At 43.7% G+C, this 25267-nt stretch overlaps 1 protein-coding gene across 2 annotated transcripts in view; it reads right to left on the reverse strand.

Annotated features, from left to right (window-relative positions):
* The window catches only part of LOC309603028 (paralemmin-1-like), a gene marked incomplete at both ends in the record, with an annotated part of 128264 nt that extends 115969 nt beyond the window's left edge, over nucleotides 1-12295 (reverse strand). For both annotated transcript variants that reach the window (XM_082337350.1, XM_082337349.1), the window contains one exon: nucleotides 12251-12295. In XM_082337350.1, the coding sequence (XP_082193476.1) occupies nucleotides 12251-12295 (45 nt within the window). The remainder of the gene's footprint in view (nucleotides 1-12250) is intronic.
* Between the last annotated feature and the right edge of the window lie 12972 nt (nucleotides 12296-25267).

A 25267-nucleotide genomic window follows, 5' to 3' on the forward strand; every position in this document is an offset into this window, starting at 1 on the left:
CTAGCAAGACAAAAACCTTCTGTTGGAAGGAAGATTCAACTGAAAAAGCACCTCCTTACAAAGTGCAGGTAAAGCATGGGAAGCTTATTCCAGCAAAGGTCATTAAATATCTGGACTCTTGGTAATGTACAAGAGAAGAAGTCAAGAGCAGTGGCTGTTAAGAGACCCAGGTTCTCAAATCTGGCTGTCTTCTGTGGGTGAACAAGAACATGTGGAGTTTAAAATCTAGTTATTCTTTTACGCGAAAGTTTGGATTTTCAATAGATGACTTTAGCCACTTTCTAACTGTGACTCTGTAGTACTGGTAAGAGTATGTGACGAGTGGCAAAGCATGCACCTCTGAAGTTTAGAAGAATGGTGAATCCCACTTTCTCTATTTACCCTCAGCCTTATAACTGCTTGTCCTGGAAAGTCTGATTTAGACATGTGATCGGCACATATTTATGGCACTTTTTATGATGATAGTCAGAAATAGTGTGAACACTTATGGGGATAGTGTGGGTCTGTTCCTGTTCACTACTGAAACTAGCAGCAAAATTCCTATTAACTCGGTTGGGAGCAGGACAGGGTCCTACTGCAGGGGAATAGTATAGGGGCTGGCGGTCTAAATCCAACAAAAGAGGTAATTTTGTGTACTTGGATGTGATCATGTTACACAACATGTCTGAACTCCAATGACTGACTACCCACACACTTAGCCTATCCAAAATGCAAAGTAAACCAACCAGCTTCAGACTTCTTTCACTACGGTTGGATTAAACTGTTCTCCTGGGCTTCCAAGCATCCATATGTTTGTTGCCAAGTCTCAGGGAGGCATTGTGCTTGGCATCGCAAGAAAACTGACTGGCTGCAGAAGAACCCTTTATATGTAAGCTACTTATCACCAGGTGACTGAGCAACATCTGAGCACAAGCAAAAATACTGGTGATCTACCCTAGGAGGAACATGGCAAGTTCTTCCTACCCTTAAACAATAGCTAAACCTCAGTATCTTCTTCAATAGACCACACAACTCTGACTTATTCTGTCTTCCCTCAGAAGTAATTTTCCTCCACTTCTGATCATTTCCGTCTCTCCTGGACTCTTCTGCATTTCGCCCGTGTCTGTCTTGGAGACTAACATCCAGCACAGGTCTGACCAGGGCACAATTTCATGTGCCCTATAGGCAGCATTCCTGCCTATATATACCAGCCTGTTTGCCTTTTCCACAATGGATGAGATTAATGAGTAATGTTCACTGGATTATCCACTATAATCCTCTCATCTTTTCTTCAGAGCTGCTATCCAGGAATTGATTAGTACTCGGTGTTAAGAATCTTTCATTTGTTTTGAAGACACCATGTGAAAAAGGCTGGTAATCTGCCAGTACCATTTTAAACTCTCTTTTTCATGTGCATTCACAGTTCCTTCCAGTGAAGCCCAGGTTACAGATACAGTGACTGCACTGCATTATCTGATCCAGATTCATGAAACACTGTCTAGAACTGGAACAAGGTCAGACCCAGGCTGGACACTCTTTGGTACAGGTTTCCACTGTGACAGCTGATTGCTAGTATATATTCTTGCTTTGGTTCTCCAGCCACTTTTCTCTTGTTAGCTTCCCCTAGACAGAGATGTGACCAACACAACAATGCCAATGAGAAACTAGGTCTACCTTCTTCTCGTTCAAACCTCCTCCCACTTAGTGTGCCACTTGCAGCCAAAAGGATGAACCATGCAACAAGCCCTGCAGGTGTGGCTTTGTGCTTGGTGAGCTGGTGTCACAGCAGCTCAGGGAAGCACACAGCCTGATAACACTTCTGCCTTCAGTGGCACATGGATGGAGCTTAGTTAAACCACTCTCCAATCCATACAGATAGTGACAATACATAACCAGCCCCACCAATGTTTTTGGACCTTACTGCCTTGCAACCAGCCACCTATGACTTGCCGACAATCACATGGTCAGTGTTATCCATATGAATATAAATTGGATTTATTTCACCAAGGAACATGTGTTTTCAAAGTAACAGGAACCAAAGACTATTTGTGTTCTCTTACATGTCTAAGTGAGGACAGTGGTTTGCCCTACAACATCACAGACCAGGATGAAGTAGAAACTGGAGCTGCAAGTACTTGAACCATCAAAATACCAGTACTGTTGCCTTATATCTGCTTTTCAGGACTGCTTTCACAGGCTGTGAGTTCTCAGGTGAGGAAGGATGGTGCAGCGCCCTCCCAAGAGACAGGGGCCAAATGCAGATGGGAATTCTTCCCAGAGCCCTGAGGTTTGTGGCAGAGCTGTAACAGAAAATTCCTACCAGCTCTCTCCAGTTCAGCAACGTTGTCTATGCCCTCCTTCTCAGCAGCAGAATAATCTTTAGAAGAAACCTTGTCTCCTTAATTATGAATTATTATACTGTTTTAAAAGCCCAGAAAAAAAATAATCATCATTAATGTAATGAGTTGTCAATATTGCAAACTTTATTGATTCTGGAACAATTCCTCTGTGGGACATTCAGCCCTGTGAATTGCTGAGAAATTCACAGAGGAGGAGGTCTGCACTGTTCAGTGTCACATCAATCTCATCAAAACCTTTGCTCAGCGTTGTATGCAATGTCATACATGATAAGGACAAAAATACTTGTGAACCACTTAGATTCTATTATTTTTCCTCTGGAGATCAGGAAGCTGATAATGAAAACTATGAAAAGCATCAACAGGTCTCTGTTTCACAGATGAGTTTCAGACATCCTATATGGATTTCAGTCTAAATTTTGTACTTCTTGAAACTGCAGCAATAAGAAGTGTAAATTTAGCTGATATTTCTCAGTGTGTTACTGATAGAGGGATACAGTTCTTAAAGATGTTATCTTTAAACTGTTCTTTATTTCATTTTTTAAAAACTGGAGATTTTTTTCCCCTGGCTAGTTGGAAGCTACTTCCTTAACCAGAACAATGTACTAAGTTCTCCATGATGCTGGGATGAGTTTATGTACATTCCTAATTCAGCAGTTATCCCTACCACAAGGAGTGGTCTTAAAGATGCAGTTTAAAATGCCTTCTTCTGGAGCCTGCTTCTCTAAAGTGCAGCAAGTGCTTGCATATGCTTATATTTATTAAGAACAAATACATGATTAACAACTGACATACTTTTTATGTCAATGTAGGTAGGAATTCAAAACAGATAAAGGATTAACTCCCAAACACTATAGTATCTGCACAGAGCTGCCAGAACTTGACAACACATCCAAGATACTAATTTTGTACCAAAGCCAGTGTATGAGACAATCCAGTCTCCTATGCTGCAGTTATCGTAAATTTAGTGACACCTTGGATGCCAAATGCTTGCTTTATGCTCCAAATGGGAAACAGTTGGATGACGAGGGATCCTTTAAAAACCCACGGATGTCAGTGGGAGTTTTTCCAAGGACCTGACACATGGTGCAACGAAGACCTGTTCCATGAGAGGCTAACAAGTGTGTGTGCGTGCATGTGTACTCCAACCCCTTTCCCTCTGGGAAGCCCACTGGGAAAGACCAGTCAGTCTGATGCTGGCACTGCAGCGTGCGGCACTCAGCTGGTTAATAGCTAGATGCTTGCATTTAGCACCACTATCCACTCCCGAGTAATCTCAGCTCTGCACTCTGCTGCCATAAAGAGACTGCAGCTGTGTGACTCTCTGCAGCAAGCATTATGGGCTGCTAAACTCTTCCTCCTCTAGCAATAAATTACACGGTAATCTGGCTTCTAATTTCTACCTGCAATTTTCAGCCTCTTAATAGGGTCTCCTTAGCCATTACCTGCCCAGGTTACTTCCTTCTGCTGCAGTGCTGCTTGTGATTCTGCATGGCAAAGAACATGGCTGAAGCACAGAAGCTGACAATGACATGTCCCCAAAAGGCTGGAAAGCACCTTTTATTTAGCCTTCTGCTGGTAAGCTGAAGGCTTTCTTTCAAGGTACGTGTTTTTAAAAATCTGAGCACACCTCTGATGTCCCAAATCTTCAGCCGATTATCAGTGGCCGCTGTTATTAGGCATTGCAGAGGGACTGAGCCCCACCCTGCTAACTGTTGTCTGTGGATCCTGACAAATGATGCTGGCAGCCCAAACTAAAATAATCAGAGCACCACCTAAATCAACAACCTGAGCTCTGAGCTGTCTGGAAAGGGCAGCAACTCATACATGAGAGCAGGTCTCTCTCCTTCCAAAAAGAGCTCCCCAAACTGCATTGGTTAGTGGCCTTTTTTTTTGCACACAGAGAGCATTTGTTTTTACTGGCAAAGACGAAGAAAGCTTTACACGCCTCCAGCGCCTAACCTCACTACAAATCAGCTAAGTAACAAAAAGCATCTGTGTGTCAAGAGCTACACAGGTCTGGTGTGCAACTGCCAAAAGGCCATACCCATTTCACTGCCACTGGACTTGTGGGATGATGTTAACCCTTGCAAGCATGTGGCTTTCTCAGATCATAATTTGCATCAGAAAAAGCTTTTCTACGCTAGGGAAATTAGGACCAGAGGCAGGTGTAGCATCCCCATGCTCCTGAGTCCTGTTCCTGAAAGGCATCCTCAGTCCGAACAGCTCCTCAGCACACGCAGGCTCAGCACATGCTCATGTGCCATTCAAAAGAAGGCAAGGTTTAAGACCACATTTCAATACCATCCTACCTAAATAAGGAAGCATGGGATTGAATTCATGTCTCTTTTGCGTTTGCTCCTGAAATAGGCAAACAAATCCCTTGCCCGAGCTTCATTTCCCCTGTTGATAAACAAATACACTGAAATCTTTGCAAAGTTCCTCGGGACGCACTCACAAAGACACTCAGAAACTAAATATTACTGCCGTGAGTCTTCATAATTTACTCCATGTGCACAGTCTGGTGCTTTCCCAAATACACACTGCAGACCAACCATCTGGCTGGTGACTGTACTTTGCAAGGATTCAGCTGATAAAAGAATATACTTCATTCTGTACAAGGATAAAACAGTATTTGTAAAGCGGGTAAGGAGTTAGATACAAGGAGTGATTCCTGGAAGAGCAAGAGTGCTCAAGGAGAGACTGAGCATCACCGTGCATGCCCTTCCAGCCCCATCCCACTCTCATCCCAGCTACCCAGCTGTCCGTCAATTTTAGCACAGCATGTAAATGCCAAAGTCTCACCTCTGACTTCACATGAACATCTACCCCACTGCTACCACGGCGTGTGGCATCTGTCCTTAAAATTACACTCCAGGCTAGAGCTGTTCAATAGTTTCCAAAAATGTAAATCTTTCACAACTATTTGACTTTACCAGAGACTTAACAACAACAACAAAATCACAAAAACTTTTCACCCATTTTCAACTTCTTTTGCAAAATGTGATTTGAAAGGCACAAAACAAAATCCAGTATCTCAGCTCCTTGTCTGTGCTCAAGAGATGTTGGTGATGTGTTAAGGGCTAGGAATGTGCTGTGGAAACAATTCTAAATTTAAACAGTTGAATTTGGGTAAGTCTGGAGACTGTCTAGAAATTTCTCAAGAGCAAGTTGGTTTCTGGTTTCTATTTGTTCCTAGTTTTCACTGATACCTTGACAGCAATTATTTTTTCATCATATTTCTGCTTCTCTTGCTGTCATGTAAACATTCCTAAAACAAAAATACAGATAAAACCCAAGACGGTAATCTTAGATTTCAGAAATTATAGGCATTTTTCTTTGGCTTTTGGCTTAGAATGGGCAAAGGCCATAACATTTCTTACACTGTGCATGAACTCCCAGCGTTTTATATATTCCAGAAGTCAAGACAAGACACAACTGTGCTTGCACAGGTTTCTCTGTGCAAGGTCTGCCATGAAGCTGACTCATTATATTGCTGCAGTCCAGGGTAGGGCTGCAGATTTGTGTGCAGGGAAACGTCTCTTCATCCTTTACAGCTAATGCAAACATAACACTTCCTCTCCCACGGCTGATTTCCACTGAGGTTCACAGGAACCTCATGGGTTCATATCATGCTTACAATACAGATCTCATTTAGATTTAGTTTTCATAATCCCTAGTTTACACATACTAAACCCATTCCTGGAAATATTTGCAGCAGGATGCAGACTATTCCTAACCCCACCAGGTCTTCCTCACCATAGAGTACTCTGGAAATCTGTTAAGGTCTCACTAGCCCTCAAGTTTTTTCAGCTCAGAATATAAAAGGAGGACAGCTACAGCTACAGGAGAATTTTCTATTTCAGGTCCTGGGATGTTAGGACTGCTGAGGAAGGAGATGGCAGAGGAATAGTTGTGATTAATCAGAGCCATAAATACAATTGCAAATAGAGGTAAAAATAAGAATGGAAAAATTAGATGAAGCTATGCAGCAGCAATGTTCAAATGAGCTGCATGATGAATTGTGAGGGGGCATTTCTTTAGTGCCGAAACTCATGAAAGCACTTAAAGACATGATTACTTCCGGGATGTGTTTGAGTACACAGGACAGCTGCACTGTGTCAGACCATCTAGCCCATGCTCCATTCTAGCACAGTGCCTAAAGCAGAACACCTCACGAGCATGGCAAATACATGTAAAACTTCTCTGCCAGCCTCTAGTAATTTGAAATTCAAAAATTACTTCTATCTAATGAGAAAGTCCTTCATGGATTCCACTTCCATGAGCATGCCTAAGTTCTCCTCAAGCCCAGGTGCACTCTGAGCATCCACCACATGCTGGAGAGAGCGGCGCTACAGCTTAACAGCTCATTTTAGGAAGAACATCTCTTTGGGTTTGTTTTGTGCATAACTGCTGCCCTCCTTAGACACTTACTAATTTTTGTGCCAAAAGGTATGAGTAGTATTTCCTTATCCTCTCTCTCCATAACACTCATGACCTCATAGACTTCTGCTGATTCTTCTCACTCACTTATTTTCCAAGCAGAAAAGCCCCAGCCTGCTTACTCTTTCCATATCTTGCTGCCCTTTTTTATTACAGGCTTTAGGTTTGAAAACAACTGAATTCAGACAGATTTGATCATCTGCTTAACTTTGAGGACAAAAACATTACTTCCTAAATGAAGGCATAGGAAACTAGTATATTAAGTCATCACAGCAATATTAAACTGTTGATTAAATGAATTTGCCACATCTTTCTATGTGATCCCCAACACCAGAGATTCTAATTTTCTTGAACAATGTTCTCTGGAACAACTCACAAAAATTGTGGAGAAGCGTTACAGTAAAATGACCTTGGGCATGAGATCTACTAGTCATAAGTTTTAATTTTGTGGGGTAATAGACAATAGGTGAATGGGAAAAACCAGAGATATTGACTTTTCTGTCAATAAATTTTCTGAAATTTACGGACACCATGTGATGCTCACTGCAGTTGCTGAGTGTCCAACACAGAAATGTAGAATGCCTAGGTTACCAGCAATTGTGATACGGAAACTATACTGGTACTATCTTTCTGAAAGATAATTGTATTATTGTTCTCAAAGACCTGTTGAAAAATTAGTGCAATGCTATATGTAAACATATATGCACCTGCCTCCCTTTTGGGAGGACTCTAAAACCTCACCTGCTATAGGCTTAACTTGTGTGAAACTAATCTTTGCAGGACAAAGATCATCCCTGTTGAATTATCTCCCACACTAGTTCTAGTCCCTTGCAAAAGGCAGCACTGCTCAGACTGCAGAGCCCTCTTCTGCGGTGCTGGCCCTGTACTCCCTTATATTTGGATGCACAGTCCTGCACTGGCCTCTCAGCACCAGCTGTATATAGGTGTGAAGGAGTTCTTTACATGGAGGACACCATTTACCCAATAATCCAAGTTGCTCTGCAGGACTGCTTTTTGTCAGCGTATTTACTCCTCCACCATTCTTTATGTTACCTGCACGCTAGCAATTTTGATTTTTCATTTACATCAATGTACCCATAAAGAACACCTTCCAGCCTTGAAAAGCTGCTTTCTATAAGCTCTCCCCTGCCTTTGCTCTCAAGGAACAAGGCTCTGTTCAGCAGTCTCCCTCACTAACAGCAACTCTTGGACACCTATCTGTTAGCCAGTCCTTAATCCATCTAAGGCAGACCCCACTGATACAGGAGGGAGCTATTTTTAAATAACAATGTCCTGCCATACTAAAAGTCAAACACTTGATGACATTTAAGTAATGTTAGATCCAGCTCAGGAAACTCGTAATCTCATAGAAAAAGCAAGAATGGTCTTGTTTGACAGAACTTATGTTTGACATGGCTACTTGAATGTCAGTAATTACTTTTCTTTAATGCTTCATTGAGCTACTGGTTCTCAGAGCTGGGCACTGGTAGGCGGTAACCATCATTACTGTTGTTTTTACTTGCTAAGAAATCAATACATTTTAGTAGCTTCTCACTTGCACGTCTAGGCTGGATGTCTCCTTAACCTGAAAACCTCCTCCAGCTCCTGCGCTGGTCATTGCTCTAGTGGATAATTTCTCCTTAGTGCTGTCCCTCAGTGATTGCTTTTAGTTCACTTGATATATGGGTGACGCATATTCACTGTATCATATGTGCATTTGTACCCCAGATGCACCGATACATAGTCAACACCTCCCCTTCCCAGCTTTATGACTGCTAGCTAAGCAATGGAAAATATTTACATTTCATAAATGCTTGTGTATGTTTAGGTGACTATCTGGTGGTGATCTCTGCAGTCATAGAGAAGGGAGGCATATAATAAATTGCAGAGCCACACAGTTTATTTATCCAAAATGTGATAAATAAACTCAGCTCACCTGTCCCTTGGCCACCGAGCCTGCTTCCTCCGGGACTATTCGCATTCCAAACTTCTGAGCAACTTGCAGCAGGCATATTTTTTAAAGCCACAAAAATGCTTCCTTTTTCACCCAAAACTTTACTCACCACCCCCCCCTTCAGGAAAAGAGCAGATGCAAGCACTGAAGTGTGCTATAGGAACAACCCCAGGGAGAAGACGATTTCCGACCTCCTCTTTTAACCTCTTGCTTGCCTCCTGCAAGGCATCTTCCTGCAGCATTCAGAGTGGGCACCGCTTGGCTCCATTGGCAGAAGAGCAGCAGTGCTGTGGTCATGTAGGGGCAGGCTCAAACAGAAGTTAAGACCAGTGTGGCATGACAGAAAGATTTACCAGTATTTGCCTGTCGCACACATGATACCCAAGTGGGGAAATGTGATGTGACCTCTGCTGAAGGAAGGATCAGAAAACCAATCACTCCTGGCTGTCATAGGACCTCCCCAGGACACAGAGTTTATGTTGTCCTCCCAAGCAGAGAGAACTGGGTTCCCACACATCTCCCTACTTCTCAAACTGGACTGCCACAGTGCTCTGAGTCTTGCTATAGTAAGTTAATGAACTTTAGGAACTTCAGAAATAGGAAGATTTAAAAATCACAGCTTAAGCATGTACAATGGTATTAAAAACATACACATTTAAAGCTGCCTTTTTTTAGAATCACACATTCTATTTTTTTAAAGGCTTATTTATCTGTTTCTTGCCCTGGTAAACCATAGCATCCAAGTTCTCCTCAATCTTGCATGCATCCCTAACAGCTCTCTGAGACAAGGGACAAGTCCATTATTCACAGTTTACAGAAGGAAAATGAATGCACAGAGAGGCTAAGTACTTGCTGCTGGCAAAACAAGTGGCTAACTCATGTTCACCAAGGTTTAGATTAATGCCCTAACATTAGACCCCTTTTTTCCTCTTCCCATGACACTTGTCTCTGTGCCAGACAGGCATATATTAAAACTGTGATTAGTCACAGTAACAAAGTACAAAACCAAACTCTTCAAAAGGCGCCAGCCTTCTGGTGCAAATATTCATATTTCCATGTTTTGATTTCGTTTTCCTTAAATACTCAGTGATGTACACTTAAAATTTACTCTGCCTCTCTTCCTGTCAAGCTCGTTTGCCATGGTGGTTATGGAAGCAAGCATAAACGTACAGGCAACAGTGTGCAGAAGTCCCAATGGTGAATGGATTTCTTTCTATATGCCTAGCATTCAACCAGCTTGATTGAAGAGTGCTGGTGTCAGCTTCTGCTCATCTGGGTGAGATACTGCAGCTTGTTAAAATAGAGGGAACACCAACCTGAACTGAAACGCCACCTTTTTCTTCTTCTAAGAAAGGCCATGCAACCTTTGAGAATTGACCTTATTTTAGCCAATGTGGCAGAAGAGAAATGCCTAACTTGTGTTATATCACTCATCCTGATGAAGCAAAGCTTACACTCGAAATAAACTTCTCTGCATTCTGACAAACGTTTGCAGCAGCCCAAGCACAGGAGAAAAGTTACCTAACAAGCATCTATGGAAAACCTGTTGCTCTGGAGAGTGGGTAAGCAGACAAGTCGGTTCATGGACCCACATTCAAGCTTGAAATAAGGCTGAATGTTTTTGATGCTGAAGTAAAATGCTTTCAGTCTCATTCACTACACACATTACTATAGTACATTTTATTTGTTGCCAGAAATAGAAACCAAAAAGGAAATATATATAGAAAATAAAGATCCAGATTCTCAAGGCCTTCTCTCATACCAGCATAGACCTGCTGTAAAAAGCTGCAATACACCGGGTGATAATTTTACATCCATAATGGCCTTGTTGGTGTGAAATGCAAAGCGTCAAGAAGCAGAGCATCTCATTTACTTTGGTGAAAGGTTTAAGCACATCACGTGGAGTGGAAATGGGTGCCGCTTGGTTTTCTGTTATACAGTGGTCAAAAGAAGCAGCAATAATGTAAACCATTTTTTTTTTTAATGTGGAGATGGATGTTTTCCAGAGTTATGTACAGCAGCAATGTGCGGAGCAGCTCTGCAGTATGGTTCTGCCGTTCAGGAGTCCCAAACTAGAGGCGGTCGCAAGGGCTGCCACCAGGGGAATGTTCCTGGTGTTTCCATTTGGAGATTTGGCAATGCCTATGCTGACAGAAAACTGTGAACCAGCTTAAAAATATGCATCTACTTTCCACTGCCTGAAAATTAAATGGTTATAGTATCCCTCTCCATACATATCAAATGATACCATTTGCTCTTTTTCAGGAAATATTTTAGAGAGAAAAGAACACCAATCTATTTGTTTTACATCTGCTTATTTTAAATCTCCATGGACCTATTAGCGGAATAGCGGACTTAAAGAAAACAGCTTGGAACAGCAGCAGCAGCAGCAGCAGCAGCAGCAACAGCAGCAGCCATTCCTCTTACTACAAAGGAAATCTCTAATCTCTGCCAGCTACAGTAAAACGTAGCATCTGTTGATCACTGGGGGAACCAGGGAAGGGAACGTAAAACCCATGCAGGCTTTGCTGTCTTCTGTCATTTCCCTTCAGACCTCCAGGTGTGTGGTCCCCGGCACGGACCGTGCCATCTGACTGGGACCGGCACAGCTGTACCGACATCTCAGCCATGGGGAAGAAGAGCTGGGTGTCACTCGAACAAGGGCAGGCTGTGTGGGACTGGCAGATTAGCAGTGCCCACGGAAACACAGGCCTTTTGAGACAGTGCCTGTGCCATGCTAGAAGATGAGCTGGCAATTTCTGTGTGCTTGGATGATGGTGGTTTTTAAACACCCAGGCCCAATCTTCACCAGGTGCCACCGCTCACGTTCCTCTGAGGTCTGCACCAGCTAAGCCCATAGATCATTCCAAACTATGGTACTAAATGTGAAAACAAAAGTTTTAACTAAAATGGGGCAAAATCCTCCCTAAACTTTACCCCTGGCAGGATGCAACTCGGCAGGGAATTTGTCTGAAAGCATGTGCTCAGCTATGGAGCTGAGGTGACAGTTTAACTAGTAGATCAAATAATTACATAGTTTTGATAATGTAGTGTTTGTATTCAATTGTCTTAAAAATTAGTAATAGCACAATTATTTTCTGCAGTAAAAGCCACCCTACAGCAGATCATTTTGTTTAACTTCTTAATCAGCTAAGCTAAAGCTCCCACTGTGAGAAAATATCTTTTCAGCAGAGTACTGATTTTCTCCTGCAATCTCCCCTCCTCCCCACTTATTCCTTCTTTTCTTCTCCATCATCAATCTTTTAAGTATGCCACTGTGCATTCACATTTTTCTTTCTGCACGTGTCAGCTCAACGCTCTTCCTCAGAGCCCTCTTTCTCCACCAAATCCTGCAAAGCAGACTTTTAACCACTCGTTTCCCGAACGGGGAACTCCACGCACAACTTTGTGAAAGCCAGGCTCTCTGGGTGCTTCCCAGCCACCATGCCAGAATCCCCCCTTCCCTCTGCAACCCACGGCTATGGACAAAAGAGCAAGTAAAATGAAACTGACTTACTGCTATGGCTTGGAGCCTTTCCTTGTGCAACTCTGCTTCCGCCATCCTGGAGAGAAGGACACAGGAGGAGAAAGAGGGAGACGGGTTGGGGGGGTGAGAAAAAAAAAGGCAAACAAAACCAAAACAGAGCACACACTGCAGTCACCCGGGGGAACTGGAGTAATTGCAAAGAAAGCCGAGCTCCTGTGTAGTAGTCAGCCACTTTTGGAGGCACTGCAGGCTGGCTCACGGTAGGATCATTTTTAGTCACTGGACCAGTGCCTGCCTCGCTGCCTGTCTCCCAGCTGTATTGCTAACTGCATTTCATTGCTGCTTCTGTGTGCTGTTGCTGTCACACAAGCCATGTATGCACTCTCCAAGCAGCTGAGCGCAGGGATATCTCGCATGGCTATAATTTTTTGCGTTGACGTCTCAGCTCATTTGCTCCTCCTATGGGGCGCTAGGTCACGACAGGAGCTCGACATCAGTAGCATGCACAGTAATCCAAACCTGCATGACTGCAGCAGAGGAAGCAGACAGCTGTGCCACAGCACGTCCTTAGCGAGCAGCGTGTCGGGGAGGGAAGGACGGTGGCACATGGCGCAGCGAGCGGGAGCTGCAGCAGGCAGGCAGGCAGGCAGGCAGCGCCTGCAGCCTCGAGTTAAAGCAGATTTGGCTAAGGAAAAGGACAGGGCTGGCAGGAGAAGGGGGGGCATGGACCATGGGGAACAGCCGCTTGTGAATGCAGTGTTAACGTGGCATGCTGCAAAAGGCTGCTGCTGCAGGGCAGCCTTTAAGAGCAGTGGTGAAGAGCATGGGAGGGGTGGGGGGAAGAAGGAAGGTGTCCATGCACCCTGCACGTGCATTGCACATTAAAGCACCGTATTGACATCAGACACTCAAAAGTGACAAAGCTGTACAGCCTGACTGAAGACCCTAGGCGTGTTACAAATAGGGTAGGAGGCAGGTGGGGAAGGGAGGGGACACCTGAGCCAGTATTGTAAGGGTACGTTTGATTTCAAGTGTGGCTTTGGTTTTGCATGCAACCCTCTTGCATATTTTTTTTTTTTTTTTTTTTTTTGTATGATCTCCCATCTGCTTTGTTTTCTCATAAAGAGCAAAGAAACCCCCCACTCTCTCCCAGCCCCATCCCATGGGGTGCTGCTGCAGGGGTGAGCACAGGGATGCCCCCGAGCCAGGACAGCCACCACGCTGGCTGGAGGACTGGGCAGGGGCTAAGTGTGGCATCCTGCTGGTGTCCCACCGTGAGGAGCAGAAGTGTATTTTGCAGCATATAATTTTGGTTTAATAATCCCATGCTGGCAAGACAGGGAAACTCCATCCTCTTGGATGAAAGTGGTCTGGAGGTCACCCTGCTTTCCCTGTGCCTGCCCTTTCGTGTGCCACCCAGCCTGGCATTTTACCTCTCTGCTGGCACCCCTGTCTCCTCTCCCAGACATCCACCGTCTCCATCCCGTTTCCAGCTTTGGGATGTGCTACTTGCTGCAGGCTGCTTTTCAAGGCAGCTGCTTTCTCAAGTGTTTCTACCTCTGGGTCCCATTTTCCTTACTGGTGCCCAGCCTCCTTGTCTCATGGCAGCATCTTGAAGTGAATTCTTGCTTGTGAAAGAGGTCCTTTGTTGTATACAAAACTCACAGAACATTATATAATTCTGGTAGTCTCTGTGGCCAAAAGGCAAAGTTTTATTGCCATATCCCAAGTGAGGCAGTATCTGTAAGTGGGTGTTGGGGTGCGCTCACAGCTAGGGGAAATGCAACAGTTCCAGCTTACACTGGGATACTCTTTCAGTCTTCCAGCTTTAAGTAATTTGTTCGATGGCATCTGTCCTGTAGCTTATTTTGTCCCTTTCAGCTTGCTGTTTTTCTTCAAAACCTCTCTTTTTTGCTTTCAGTCACCACATAGAGGACCATGTATTGCTGCTTATATTGCTACAGCTGTTTTTTAAATATCCCGTCACACAGGATCCAGACATCTATACTCCCACATGTGCACTGAGAACATACATGGGCAACTCCTACTAAGACTTGCAAGCTATGCAATTAAATCCCTTCAATACCCTTCTCATGTTTTGCTGTTAAGCCTTGCCCAGGGGAGGAATTCTGCTACAGGCTATATCCAGTAAAGGCAAGGTTATGCCCCAGTGCTAACTGGAGCTGGAGCTGGGACAGGCAAGTTATTCATTCCACAACCTGTTGTCACGTTAGATGTGGCCAAACTGGTGTGTGAAATGCACCACATTAGGCTATCCTCTCTTTCCTTCCACATGGCATCCACTCAGCAAAGCATTTAAACATATATTTAAGTGCATTCAGGGTAGTTGTATATAAAAGTACATGTGTGCATCTCACTTCTGATATGAAACCTTGCGACAGTTCATGAAGCACAATAACTGCAGCTAAGCTGGACACTGTATTTGCCCCATGTTTATCCTCTCTCCTGTTTAACTGCAGTGCTTGTTGCAGGCGAGGGGTAAGCAGGGTGCATCCTAGTGAGTGCTGGGGTGTTCCTGGCCCCAGTGAAACACGCTGCAGGGCTGTGCACCCCTCTTCAGTTTAGTTTGCTGAGGAAACGTGGATTAGCTGTGCTATAGCAGCCCACCCTGCCAGCTCTTTACAGTTGTACAGGAATGATAGAGGATGCATGAACAGCAGAGCAGTTTCTTGCTGGTAACTTGCAATGCAGAGGAAGGGCTGGAGGTCATGCAATAATAATAGCCACTAGTTTCCCTGCAGTGTCTTTCGTTTGTATAGCTTGAAGCCTGTGATGCAGTGAGGTGGGAATCCTTCACCCAGGTGGTTCAGAGAGCACACCCAGGTGAAATGACCTCTATAAGGTGACTTACTAGGTCATGACAGAGTCTGCGGGGGACAGCCCCTTTGGACATTTGGTTACTGCAGGCAACTTTAAATGAAACAAAATGAAACAACTACCCAGTCCATTTTTACACATCTTTTTTGTCCATGTTGATTAAGATTTTTGTTTCCAAAATGTTTTGGTATGTTGGTAAGGAACTTTAATAAAAAAATAGGAAATTGTGTTAAGCCTCACAGATTTTTATTTGTTTTTATTTACTTTTAGGGCAGGAGGGCAGGGTAGTATTTCCAAATTTTGAAGATACTAAGAAAACAAGAGAGATTGGAGGGTGTAGGGAGGAGCCAGAAGATTCTAGAAGAGTAGATAAGCAAGAGGAAAGAAGTATACTTTGTTCGGTAACTAGAAATGAAGAAGAAAGGAAAAATGTCACTATTATTTTTCAAATGTCAGTTAAAAGGCTGTTCTTTTCACCACAATTTTTAAAAGAGCAAAAACCGCTACATCTTAATAATGTGTGAATTGCATCCCATTTCTATGCAAAACAGATTTTTATTTTCATTTCTTTGGAAAAGACTGTAGGAAACAATCTGTAGTCCCTGCTCGATGCTGGAGAGGATTCTGAAAGAACTCTGAGCTATGTGTAGCCTGAACTTATTAATGAGACAGCCTAGTTGTATGGTGGAAATCAAGTTCTTATCCTTGCCATGGAGCTCAGCTGGATTAGGAAAGGTTCTAGTTTAAATCACATGTGTTTGTTTTTTGACAAACATTTCTTTTTTTTGACAAACCATTTTTTTTTTTGCCATTGCCCTGCATACAACCAGAAACCTTCTGCATGATGCCGGGCATCTTGTCCTTGGAGTAAAACCCTTGGCTTCCCATCCTCCTGGCTGTTGGTAGGACTGAATCAGTCTAAGAAACCAGACTTTGGCCTGAAGACTGTGTAGGGAAGGCACATGCCTACACATGAAGGTCAGGATTAATGCCTCAGCCATTGCAAATGCATCGACATATTTTTGTGGTGACAAGTTAGTGGTTGGATCCTGGCAGTGGCTGTCAAGAAAACACAGAGCAAGGAGGGAAAACAGGCTTCACATTTGCATTTCAGATTGTTTAAGAGGAGATACTTCTGGCTCTTAAAATTACCACATGCCAGCATGTTGCATTGTGCTGCCCTAACGCTGTTCTGGCATCATCACTATTGTCGAGCATTCCTCCCTAGGGCATATTTGAACCATATTATTTTCATCTAAGTTGAAATTCTAAGGTTTGATTAATCTGTTTTTTATCTTCCCTACCAGATGCTGGCCTCAGATGCTGTATTAAAATAGGCCAGGAATGAAAAGGTCATCTAAACTTTGAGATTTCTGAGCCGATTGTCCATGCTCACTTTTTGGACTCCCTCAAACACAGTGTCTCACACAACACAACCTTTGAAATTTTTGGCAGTGGAACCATCCGACATTTCCAGGAGAGGTTACTCCATCTGCAGTTTTAATTGGAGCTCTCAGCCTTGTCAGGCAACAGTCTTTTGCTGTCCTTCTCTCCCCCATGCCCAGGCTGTGTGCTGGGGGTACACAGTGGCTGCAGCACCAGGGGTTGTGCTTGGGCCACCTGGAACCTCACCACTGTGAGCTGCACCTCAGAAACCCCCATCCCAATGAGCCATCATCCCAGGACAGTGGTCCTCATCCTGCCTGGACATATTAACCCAGTAAGTGGTGGCTGCATGAGGGAACCTGTGTGTCCAAGCCCTTGCACACTCGCTCTGGGTGGCTGGTGGTGGGGATGCGCAGTCTGTTGCCACTCATGACTTGCAGTGGTGAAAGTGAGAAGTGGCTGAACGCCCAATTATGTGCCCTCACCCTGCCGCTGCGAGGTGGCAGATGCTAGCACTGGTACACCTTCATCCCCCACTGCCTCTCATGTCGGGTTTCATGGGCACAGCCCCCAGGTGGTGTGGGCTGGTGGGAAAACCAGCCCAACCAACAGGACAAGCAAAGGCTGGGAAATCTCCCTTCCACCTCCTACAGCGTTTCACACCTGGAAAATGCAGAGGGGGAAACCATAAGTAGTATGCCTAAAGTTGAACATGAGGGCAGTAGCAGAGATCAACCTATACCTTTGAGTCCAGTTCTGTAAGTGCACAAGATCATTCTTTCATGATTGAAAAAAAATCCTTATATCAGATTTGGTTTAACTGAAGTTGTTTCCTCCCCCCTTTTTCTGTTGTTTCAGTTTTGCCACTTGCTATGAAGACATGGAGTTGAAGCACGCACAGCAGGAGATGGCATTGTTTAAGAAATAAAAAGCTAGAGCACAGGGCTTTGTTTTAAACCTTCCCAAGACAGCAGACTTATGAATACGTAAGCCATAATTTATTAATAAGTGCAGTCTATTAGGTTTTCCCATCTTTGCTTGATTTCATTCTGCAGCTGTGGGGAGCTCGCACTGAGAAGTCCTCTGACTAGAGGGGTCTCCATGCGGTCATGCCAGCGGCAGGACATCTCCTCTCAACAGACCACCACATACTGTGAGTGGAAGGGATCCCCTAGAGCCTCCACAGAGCAGAGGTCCCCTGGCCAAATGGTGTCTGTTGTCCACAAACCGTTGTTTGTAAATGATTCTGCTGGTATCACGGACAAGAAGCAACGGTTTTCCTGAGAACTACTGTCCTGCCATCCCCTTTGCCATGCTTAAACAGCCTCTTGTTAGCTTGAGATTTATTCAACACCTTCAGTCCTTGGCAGTAATTAATAAAGCAAGCCACAGAGCACCCCTTGTAAAAGCCTGCAGGTCAGTAAACCAGGAGATCCTGTTTGCAGCGACTTTCCTTGAAGTAGGTAAGAACGAGAAGAAATGATCATAGAATGTCCTGAGTTGGAAGGGACCCACAAGGATCATCGAGTCCAACTCCTGTCCTTTCATAGAACAACCCCAAAACTCACCTCATATGTCTGAGGGCATTGTCCAAATGCTTCTTGAATACTGTCAGGCTTGGCACTGTGACTACCTCCCTGGGGAACCTGTTCAAGTGATCCACCATCCTCTGAGTGAAGAACCTTTTCCTAATATCCAACCTAAACCTCCCCTGGCATATTGTCCTGCCATTCCCTTGGGTTCTGTCATTGGTCGTCAGGGAGAACAGATCAGTGCCTGCCCCTTCTCTTCCCCTTGTGAGGAAGCTGTAGACCGCGATGAGGTCTCCCCTCAGTCTCCTCCAGGCTGAACAGGCCAAGTGACTTCAGCCGCTCCTCATACGGCTTCCCCTCTAAACCCTTCACCATCTTCATGGCTCTCCTCTGGACACTCTCTAGTACCTTTGTATCCTTTTTGTACTGTGGCACCCAAAACTGCACACAGTACTGAAGATGAGGCTGCACTGGTGCAGAGTAGAGCGGGACAATCCCCTCCCTCGACTGGCTAGCAATACAGTGCTTGATGCACCCCAGGACACCGTTGGCCCTCCTGGCTGCCAGGGCACACTGTTGGCTCATGTTCAGCTTGCCATTGAGCAGAACCCCTAGATCCCTCTCCGCGGGGCTGCTCTCCAGCCTCTCATTCCCCAGTCTGTATGTACATCCAGGGTTGCCATGTCCCAGGTGCAAAATCTGGGACTTGCCCTTTTTAAACTTCATACAGTTGGTGATTGCCCAGCTCTCTAATTTGTCTAGATCTCTCTGCAGGGCCTCTCTGCCCTCAAGAGTGTCAACACCTCCTCCCAAATTTGTGTCATTGGCAAACTTAGATGGTAATCCTTAAAGTCCTGCATCCAAGTCATTTATGAAGATATAAAAGAGCACTGGCCCTAAGATGGATCCCTACAGAGCCCCGCTACTGACTGGTCGTTAGCCTGATGTAACCCCATTTACTATAACCCTTTGAGCCTGACCTGTCAGCCAATTGCTCACCCTTTGCATTATGTGTTTATCCAGCAGTATGCTGGACATTTTGTCCAGGAGGATACTGTGAGAGACAGTATCAAAAGCTTTACTGAAGTCCAAAAACATTACATCGACTGGCTTCCCTTGGTCAACTAGGTGGGTAACCTTGTCATAGAAAGAAATTAAGTTTGTTAAGCAGGACTTTCCCCTCGTGAACCCATGCTGGCTGGGACCAATGACTGCATTGTCTTCCAGGTGTTTTTCAATAACTCCCAGAATAATCTTCCCCACAATTTTGCCAGGCACAGAGATGAGACTGACAGGCCTGTAGTTACCGGGGTCATCCCTGTTGCCCTTCTTGAAGACTGGGACAACGTTTGCCAGCTTCCAGTCAACTGGGACCTCCCCAGATTGCCAAGAGCATTGAAAAATCATTGAGAGAGGTCATCAGCCAGCTCTTTAAGCACCCTGGGATGAATCCTATCGGGCCCCGTTGACTTACAGGCATTTAGCTGGAGCAGCAAATCCCACACAAGTTTGGGGTTGGCTGGGAGTTTATCATTCTCACAGTCATGGTTCTCTAGCCCAGGGCTCTGGGGGTCCCAGACCCCTTCATCAGTGTTGAAGACTGAGGTGAAGAAAGCATTACATGTCTCTGCTTTGTCTATGTCGCTGTTTGTAAGGTGACCATGCTCGTCAAGTAAAGGGGCAATGTTATTTCCTCCCTACAGTGGTGAACAGCATCTCTGTAGTCCTCCTGTGTCGCCTGACCTTGCTTCCACTGCCCATACACTTTCTTTTTTCACCTTAGTTCTAGAAGGAGATCCCTACTCAGCCAAGCCGTCCTTCTACCTCGCCTGCTTGACTTCCGACATTTTGGAATTGCCTGCTCCTGTGCTCTTAGGAGGTGGTACTTAAAAAGTGACCAGCACTGATGGACCCCAGCACCTTCAAAAGCTTTTTCCCAGGTGACCTTACTAAGTAGTTCCCTGAGCAGCCTGAAGTCAGCTCTCCTCATACCCAGAGTTGAGGTCTTGCTGGCAGTTTTCCTCCTGTTACCATAGATTTTAAACTTGACTGCTTTGTGGTTGCTGTGGCCAAGGCAGCCACTAATTGCCACTTCACCCACGAGACCGTCTCTGTTAATAAGCAGCAAATCGAGGAAGGCACCTTTCCTGGTTGGTTCCCTTAGTACCTGTACCAAGAAATTATCATCCAGATGGTTTAGGAATCTTCTGGAATCCTTCTTCTGGATCTTCTGGAAATGATGTATACATTTCACCTTCCTCTCTTCTTTCCTCTCCTGGTAGCTGGGGTTATTTGAAGCTTCCCAGGTAGAGGAAGCAGCCTGTATCCTCTTGGGATTTCAGTGCCAGCTACTAGCACTGCAGCTCGCTTACCCAGCTAACGCCTTGCTGCAGGAGTCTAGCTCCTGGGGAGCAGAAGGGGATTGGATGACCTGAAGAGGAGAAATGTAAAGCAACCTTTCCCAATTTCCTTTACTCTCTCTGAAATTACACAAAAAGAAAATCCTGGTTAGTCCTTACCTTCCACTTTCTATTCTCAGTGCATCCCTTGACACTTTACATCCAGCTGGGGCAGAGAGGGGTGACGAGAGCAAGTAATACTCCCAGCACTACAGGGAAGGGCAGAGGTATGTCTGTGAATAGGACAACTCTTCACTAAAAAGGGATTTTTTGTTGAATTTCTATTCTATCAGCATAACGATTCCACTGAAATAGGTCACCACCCATTAGCTGTGCATCCCTCTGTAGCTGTTAATGAGCTGAGATTCACGTGTACACTAGGACTTGTGTTATCCACCCCATTAGAAACATTTTGTGGCATTGAGTTTTATGGATCCTGACAACATTAATGCTGATAGGGAAGAGACTCTTACCCCTCTTGCCCCTTAAAGGTGGCTTGGCTATTCAAATCTGTGAAAAGAAAGAGGAAAAAAAGTATATATTTTTACTCTGGATTTAAAAACTAGAGCTTGGTTCCTGTAGATTCTGGCATGTCCCTCTCCTTTCTGTTCAAACAACCCAGACTGCAGCAGCAAAGCTCCTTTTAGCAGCATTTATTTCTGTTCTTGTGCCTGCTGATCATCCTCCACATATAGTACATAGCTGAAATGATATTCCCTTAAAAACCGCAAAATATTTACTGCTGAGGCTTGTGTTAGTACACTGGATTTTGCTTCAGAAGTGAAATAGTAAAGAAAAGAAGTTACGTTAGTCCAACTGGCAAAAGCTATAGAAGAGGTGAAAATAAACTACTGCCCCAGAAGGTAACTGGGGCCAGAATCTGAATATTTGGGTTTTATTGCTGCTCTGATCTCTGTAAGACCTTTGCTTCTGTTCCCTGATGCATGACAAAAAGATAACTTAATACCTTCTTTTTAAATACTCTTTTGTCTCCAGATCCTCTAGTCAATTCTCGGTTTAGTCTCCTATCCTAACAAGCTCTCCAAAGATGGCCTAGGGGATTGGCATTGGATTTGTAATGCTAAAAAAGTACTAAGGAGTCCACTCCAGTCTACAAGGGCAGCTTTTGTTAATGACAAGCTTTCAGCTAAGGTTAAATAATCAGGAAATTTACAACAGCATGCCTTCCTCCTCTGTGGAGGGGCTGCTTAGAGAGGTGTCTTCAGCTTGTCTGCATCAAGGCAGTAATTTAACAATGGGTGTTTCAGATCAGTCCACCTCAACTCCAGCACATTATAGCAATGAATGAGCTGGAATTTTGATTTTTTCTCTTTGATGAAAAGGAGTTAAATCCACCCATTCAAATAAGGGGTCTGACAACACTTTGAAAGAAGAGCAAGTCAGATCAGTCAGGTCTACTTATCACAACACGTCTTTCTGATATTCTCCACAGATCTGTCATGTAGACTTTGAGCCTGCTAACTAGTGGTGCCAGCCTTAAAAAAAGGACCCCCTAATGACAGATTTTTAGGCAGTGTCCCATCTTTGGTCCTCTGACCTGAAAAAACTGGAAGCCTTTCGCTCAGAAATCATCTCATGGTTTTTTGGCCTCTGCTTCAGATTGTGGCAGAGTCACATAGAAGGAGCAGGGAGAAAAAATAACTGGCTACTTTCTGGATCCATGCTGAAAGTTTAATATGAATTTTGGATCAGTCTACACTATGCCCAAATTGGTACATCCAACTTTCATTGTTAGCTAGGGAATTCATTAAGCTTTTCACAGCCTGAGGCAGCCACAAGGTGCCAAGAGTTTGCCTTGAACCAGCGTGGTATGTATTATGCAAAGCCACTGAATTGCATATGTGCAAGTGATTTCTTCCAAGGATTGTTAAGGCTGTTGTTTCTTCTCCATGGTTGTCCTGGTTTCAGATGGGATAGAGTTAATTTTCTTCTTAGTAGCTGGTATAGCGCTGTGTTTTGAATTTAGGATGAGAATAATGTTGATACCACACTGATGTTTTGGTTCTTGCTGAGTAGAGTTTACACCAGTCAAGGACTTTTCAGCTTCCTGTGCTCTGCCAGGTGCACAAGAAGCTGGGAGGGAGCACAGCCAGGACAGCTGACCCAGACTGGCCAAAGGGCTATTCCACATGATATGACGTCATGCTCAGTATAGAAAGCTGGGGGAAGAAGAAGGAAGGGGGAGATGGTTGGTGTGATGGCATTTGTCTTCCCAAGTAACCGTTAACGCATGATGGAGCCCTGCTTTCCTGGGGAAAAACTTAGTTGCTGGCTGGGGTTAAACTACGACAACGGTCCTACTTCCAGTGCTCAAATCAAAGGCATACAAGCACACTGTGATGTCCCTTTCATGGGAAAGGTATCCCCAGTGGTTCCTTGCTCAGGACCACTGCAAGTATGTGGTATTCCCTCTAATGCTTTATAAAGACTAGTGCTACAGACAGCAGCAGTAGATGTTGAGAGAAATTATTATCGGGCTTCCTGAGGAAAATGCAAGTTCCACTGACTTCCTATTCATGTCACTCTAATAGTAGTATTTTAAAGTACAAATTGGAGAACTGTTTTACATTATATTGCATACTACATACAAGCCTCACTCAAGATGAGATTACCATTAAACTGGTATCTCTGGCATGCAGCTAATTAGGAAATCATCTTTATATCTTGCACTTCTAATGTACAAATGCCTTGTCTGGTAAGTAGCATTCAGGAGAGACAGTATTCATTAAACATACGAGTCAGCAGTTCCTAGGATGAAATTTAATGCTGATTTACAAAGCAGTCTAAATGATTGACATTGTCTTCCACTAATTTTAGTGGAAAATTATTCTTAATCCTCTAGACTGCTTTGAAAATCCCTGTCAACATGTCTACATTTTAAGCTTCTGCATATATTCCAATTTTGGAACCTGAAAGCGAGTACAATACGTAACGGTTTCAACACTAAGCAGTCACCCAACTTTTTAAATAAAGATATTTGGAAAGAGGCTGAATGCTTTAACCCTGAAAACTTCTAGTTATGTCTTAATTTAGTACTTAAGCAGGCTTTTCATCTTTCTCCAACTTGCTCTGGTTGATGTCTCTTGTACTGGAGAATAACAAAACATGGAGCAAGGCTGCAGGTAACCTCAACCTTATGGTAAATTCAGACCTCTTGAGAGAGGTCTGTATTCACCTGTAGCTAGGATAGTTAGTGCTAGGTGTGCCAGGAATGAAAAGAAAGAGGCTTCCTGTGAGGCTGGGACTGGTTTACAACAGGCAGGTAGCACTGTAGTTATATGCTCTATGTACTAGTTCCTCATAGATTAAAATACTAGTAGCCATGTAGCAGGGCCCTCTGCACAAGTGGAGAAGAATGAGACATGTCAGGTTGTTAATTTAACAAAATAAGACTTTTTTTCTTGAATAATTCTTGTGCAGAACTAGAGCCTTGCAGATAGGAGGTTTGAATCAAACTAGTGAAGGTGAAGAAAATCCATCATCTGAGGCCTGCTTCTGCCACCGTCCACTCTTCACAGCATAACAATCTGAGACTCTTTCATAAGGATAGTAAAGAAGCATTGTTTTGCTTATAAAATTATAAGGAGAGAAAGAGATACAGCTAATGAAAAAAATACATCTCTTCTTCATGATGTTACACAGTGTGATAGTCTACTCTTTTCTCATAGAAAATAAAAACAGTCTCCCTTTTTATATGTTTTTCCCTTGATTCCTTTAGATGATTGACTTATTTTGATTTTCTGATGTTATGGGCAATACAACATTTGCAGTTTGGGCACTCACCAAAGGCATGGCAAGTACTGTACTATCTGTCTGCATCAGATCTATTTAGGCAACTTAATTTTCTCCACATGTTAGATTGTTCCTATTGTGGAAAAATGTACTTTTTAAAGACTGATAAAATACTTCCAGTTGAGATTTGGCAGAAGACAAAGTGTTTATTGATTCTAGTGCCCAGGCAACCACACAGTATGGTTTTACAGCTGTTTCAGGATACTTCCAGCCTGCGTAAACCTACGTATATACGTCTATAGCAGATGCCAATATTGTATCTGGTGTATGATGGCAATGAGGTGACAGGAGCCCTGGATATGTCTGTTTTAAACAACATCTTCAACAGATCTTCTAGCTGCCAAATTCCTAATTGCTAAGCCCCAATTCAGCTATACTGAATGCACATATCTCCATGTTGATGTGAGAGTCCTATTTAAGGATGATGGCACTTTTCAAAAAACCAGGACCATATGAAAGAAGGAACTTTTAAAGTTGTCTTTTGAGTTCTCACATTTCAGCTCTATCCAGGAATTTCAGTATTTTTTCCCCTGATTACACACATAGAAAGATGTAGAAGTGTAACATTTGCAGCTTATTTCACATGACGTGTGTAAGTGACAATTTCAAGACCTAAGTATTCTACTTGAATAGCAAACTTATGGCTCCAAATCAGTAATACTACTTACAAAACAAACCCAAACCTAAACAACATTAGACGATTTTATTTAGTAGAGTAGATCAATAAGCAGACATTCTGCAGATGTGGTTACTAATCAAGCCCTGACAACTTGCAAATCACATCTCCTTTCATGAAGGTGTTTCTTTGCCTGCTGTCTTCTTGTTCTTTTAATGTGAACTCCTCAGTACTGGGAATGTTTACTGTGTTGCTGCTGAGGAGGGATGACCATCAGTTAAATTACATCTGGCATTGCAATAGCTACACCTATAAAAAATTAAGCTAATATTTAATGTTTAAGAAGAAGTATCATCAGCGGCAAAATAATGATAGTTTATCAAACCTAGCTTACACACAAGATATGCATTAATTTTAATGAGATAGAAAGGTTAAAAACCACATTTTATTTGATGAATTTCTG

This window comes from Platalea leucorodia, assembly GCF_965183815.1.
Source record: "Platalea leucorodia genome assembly, chromosome: Z".
Lineage (NCBI taxonomy): Eukaryota > Metazoa > Chordata > Aves > Pelecaniformes > Threskiornithidae > Platalea > Platalea leucorodia.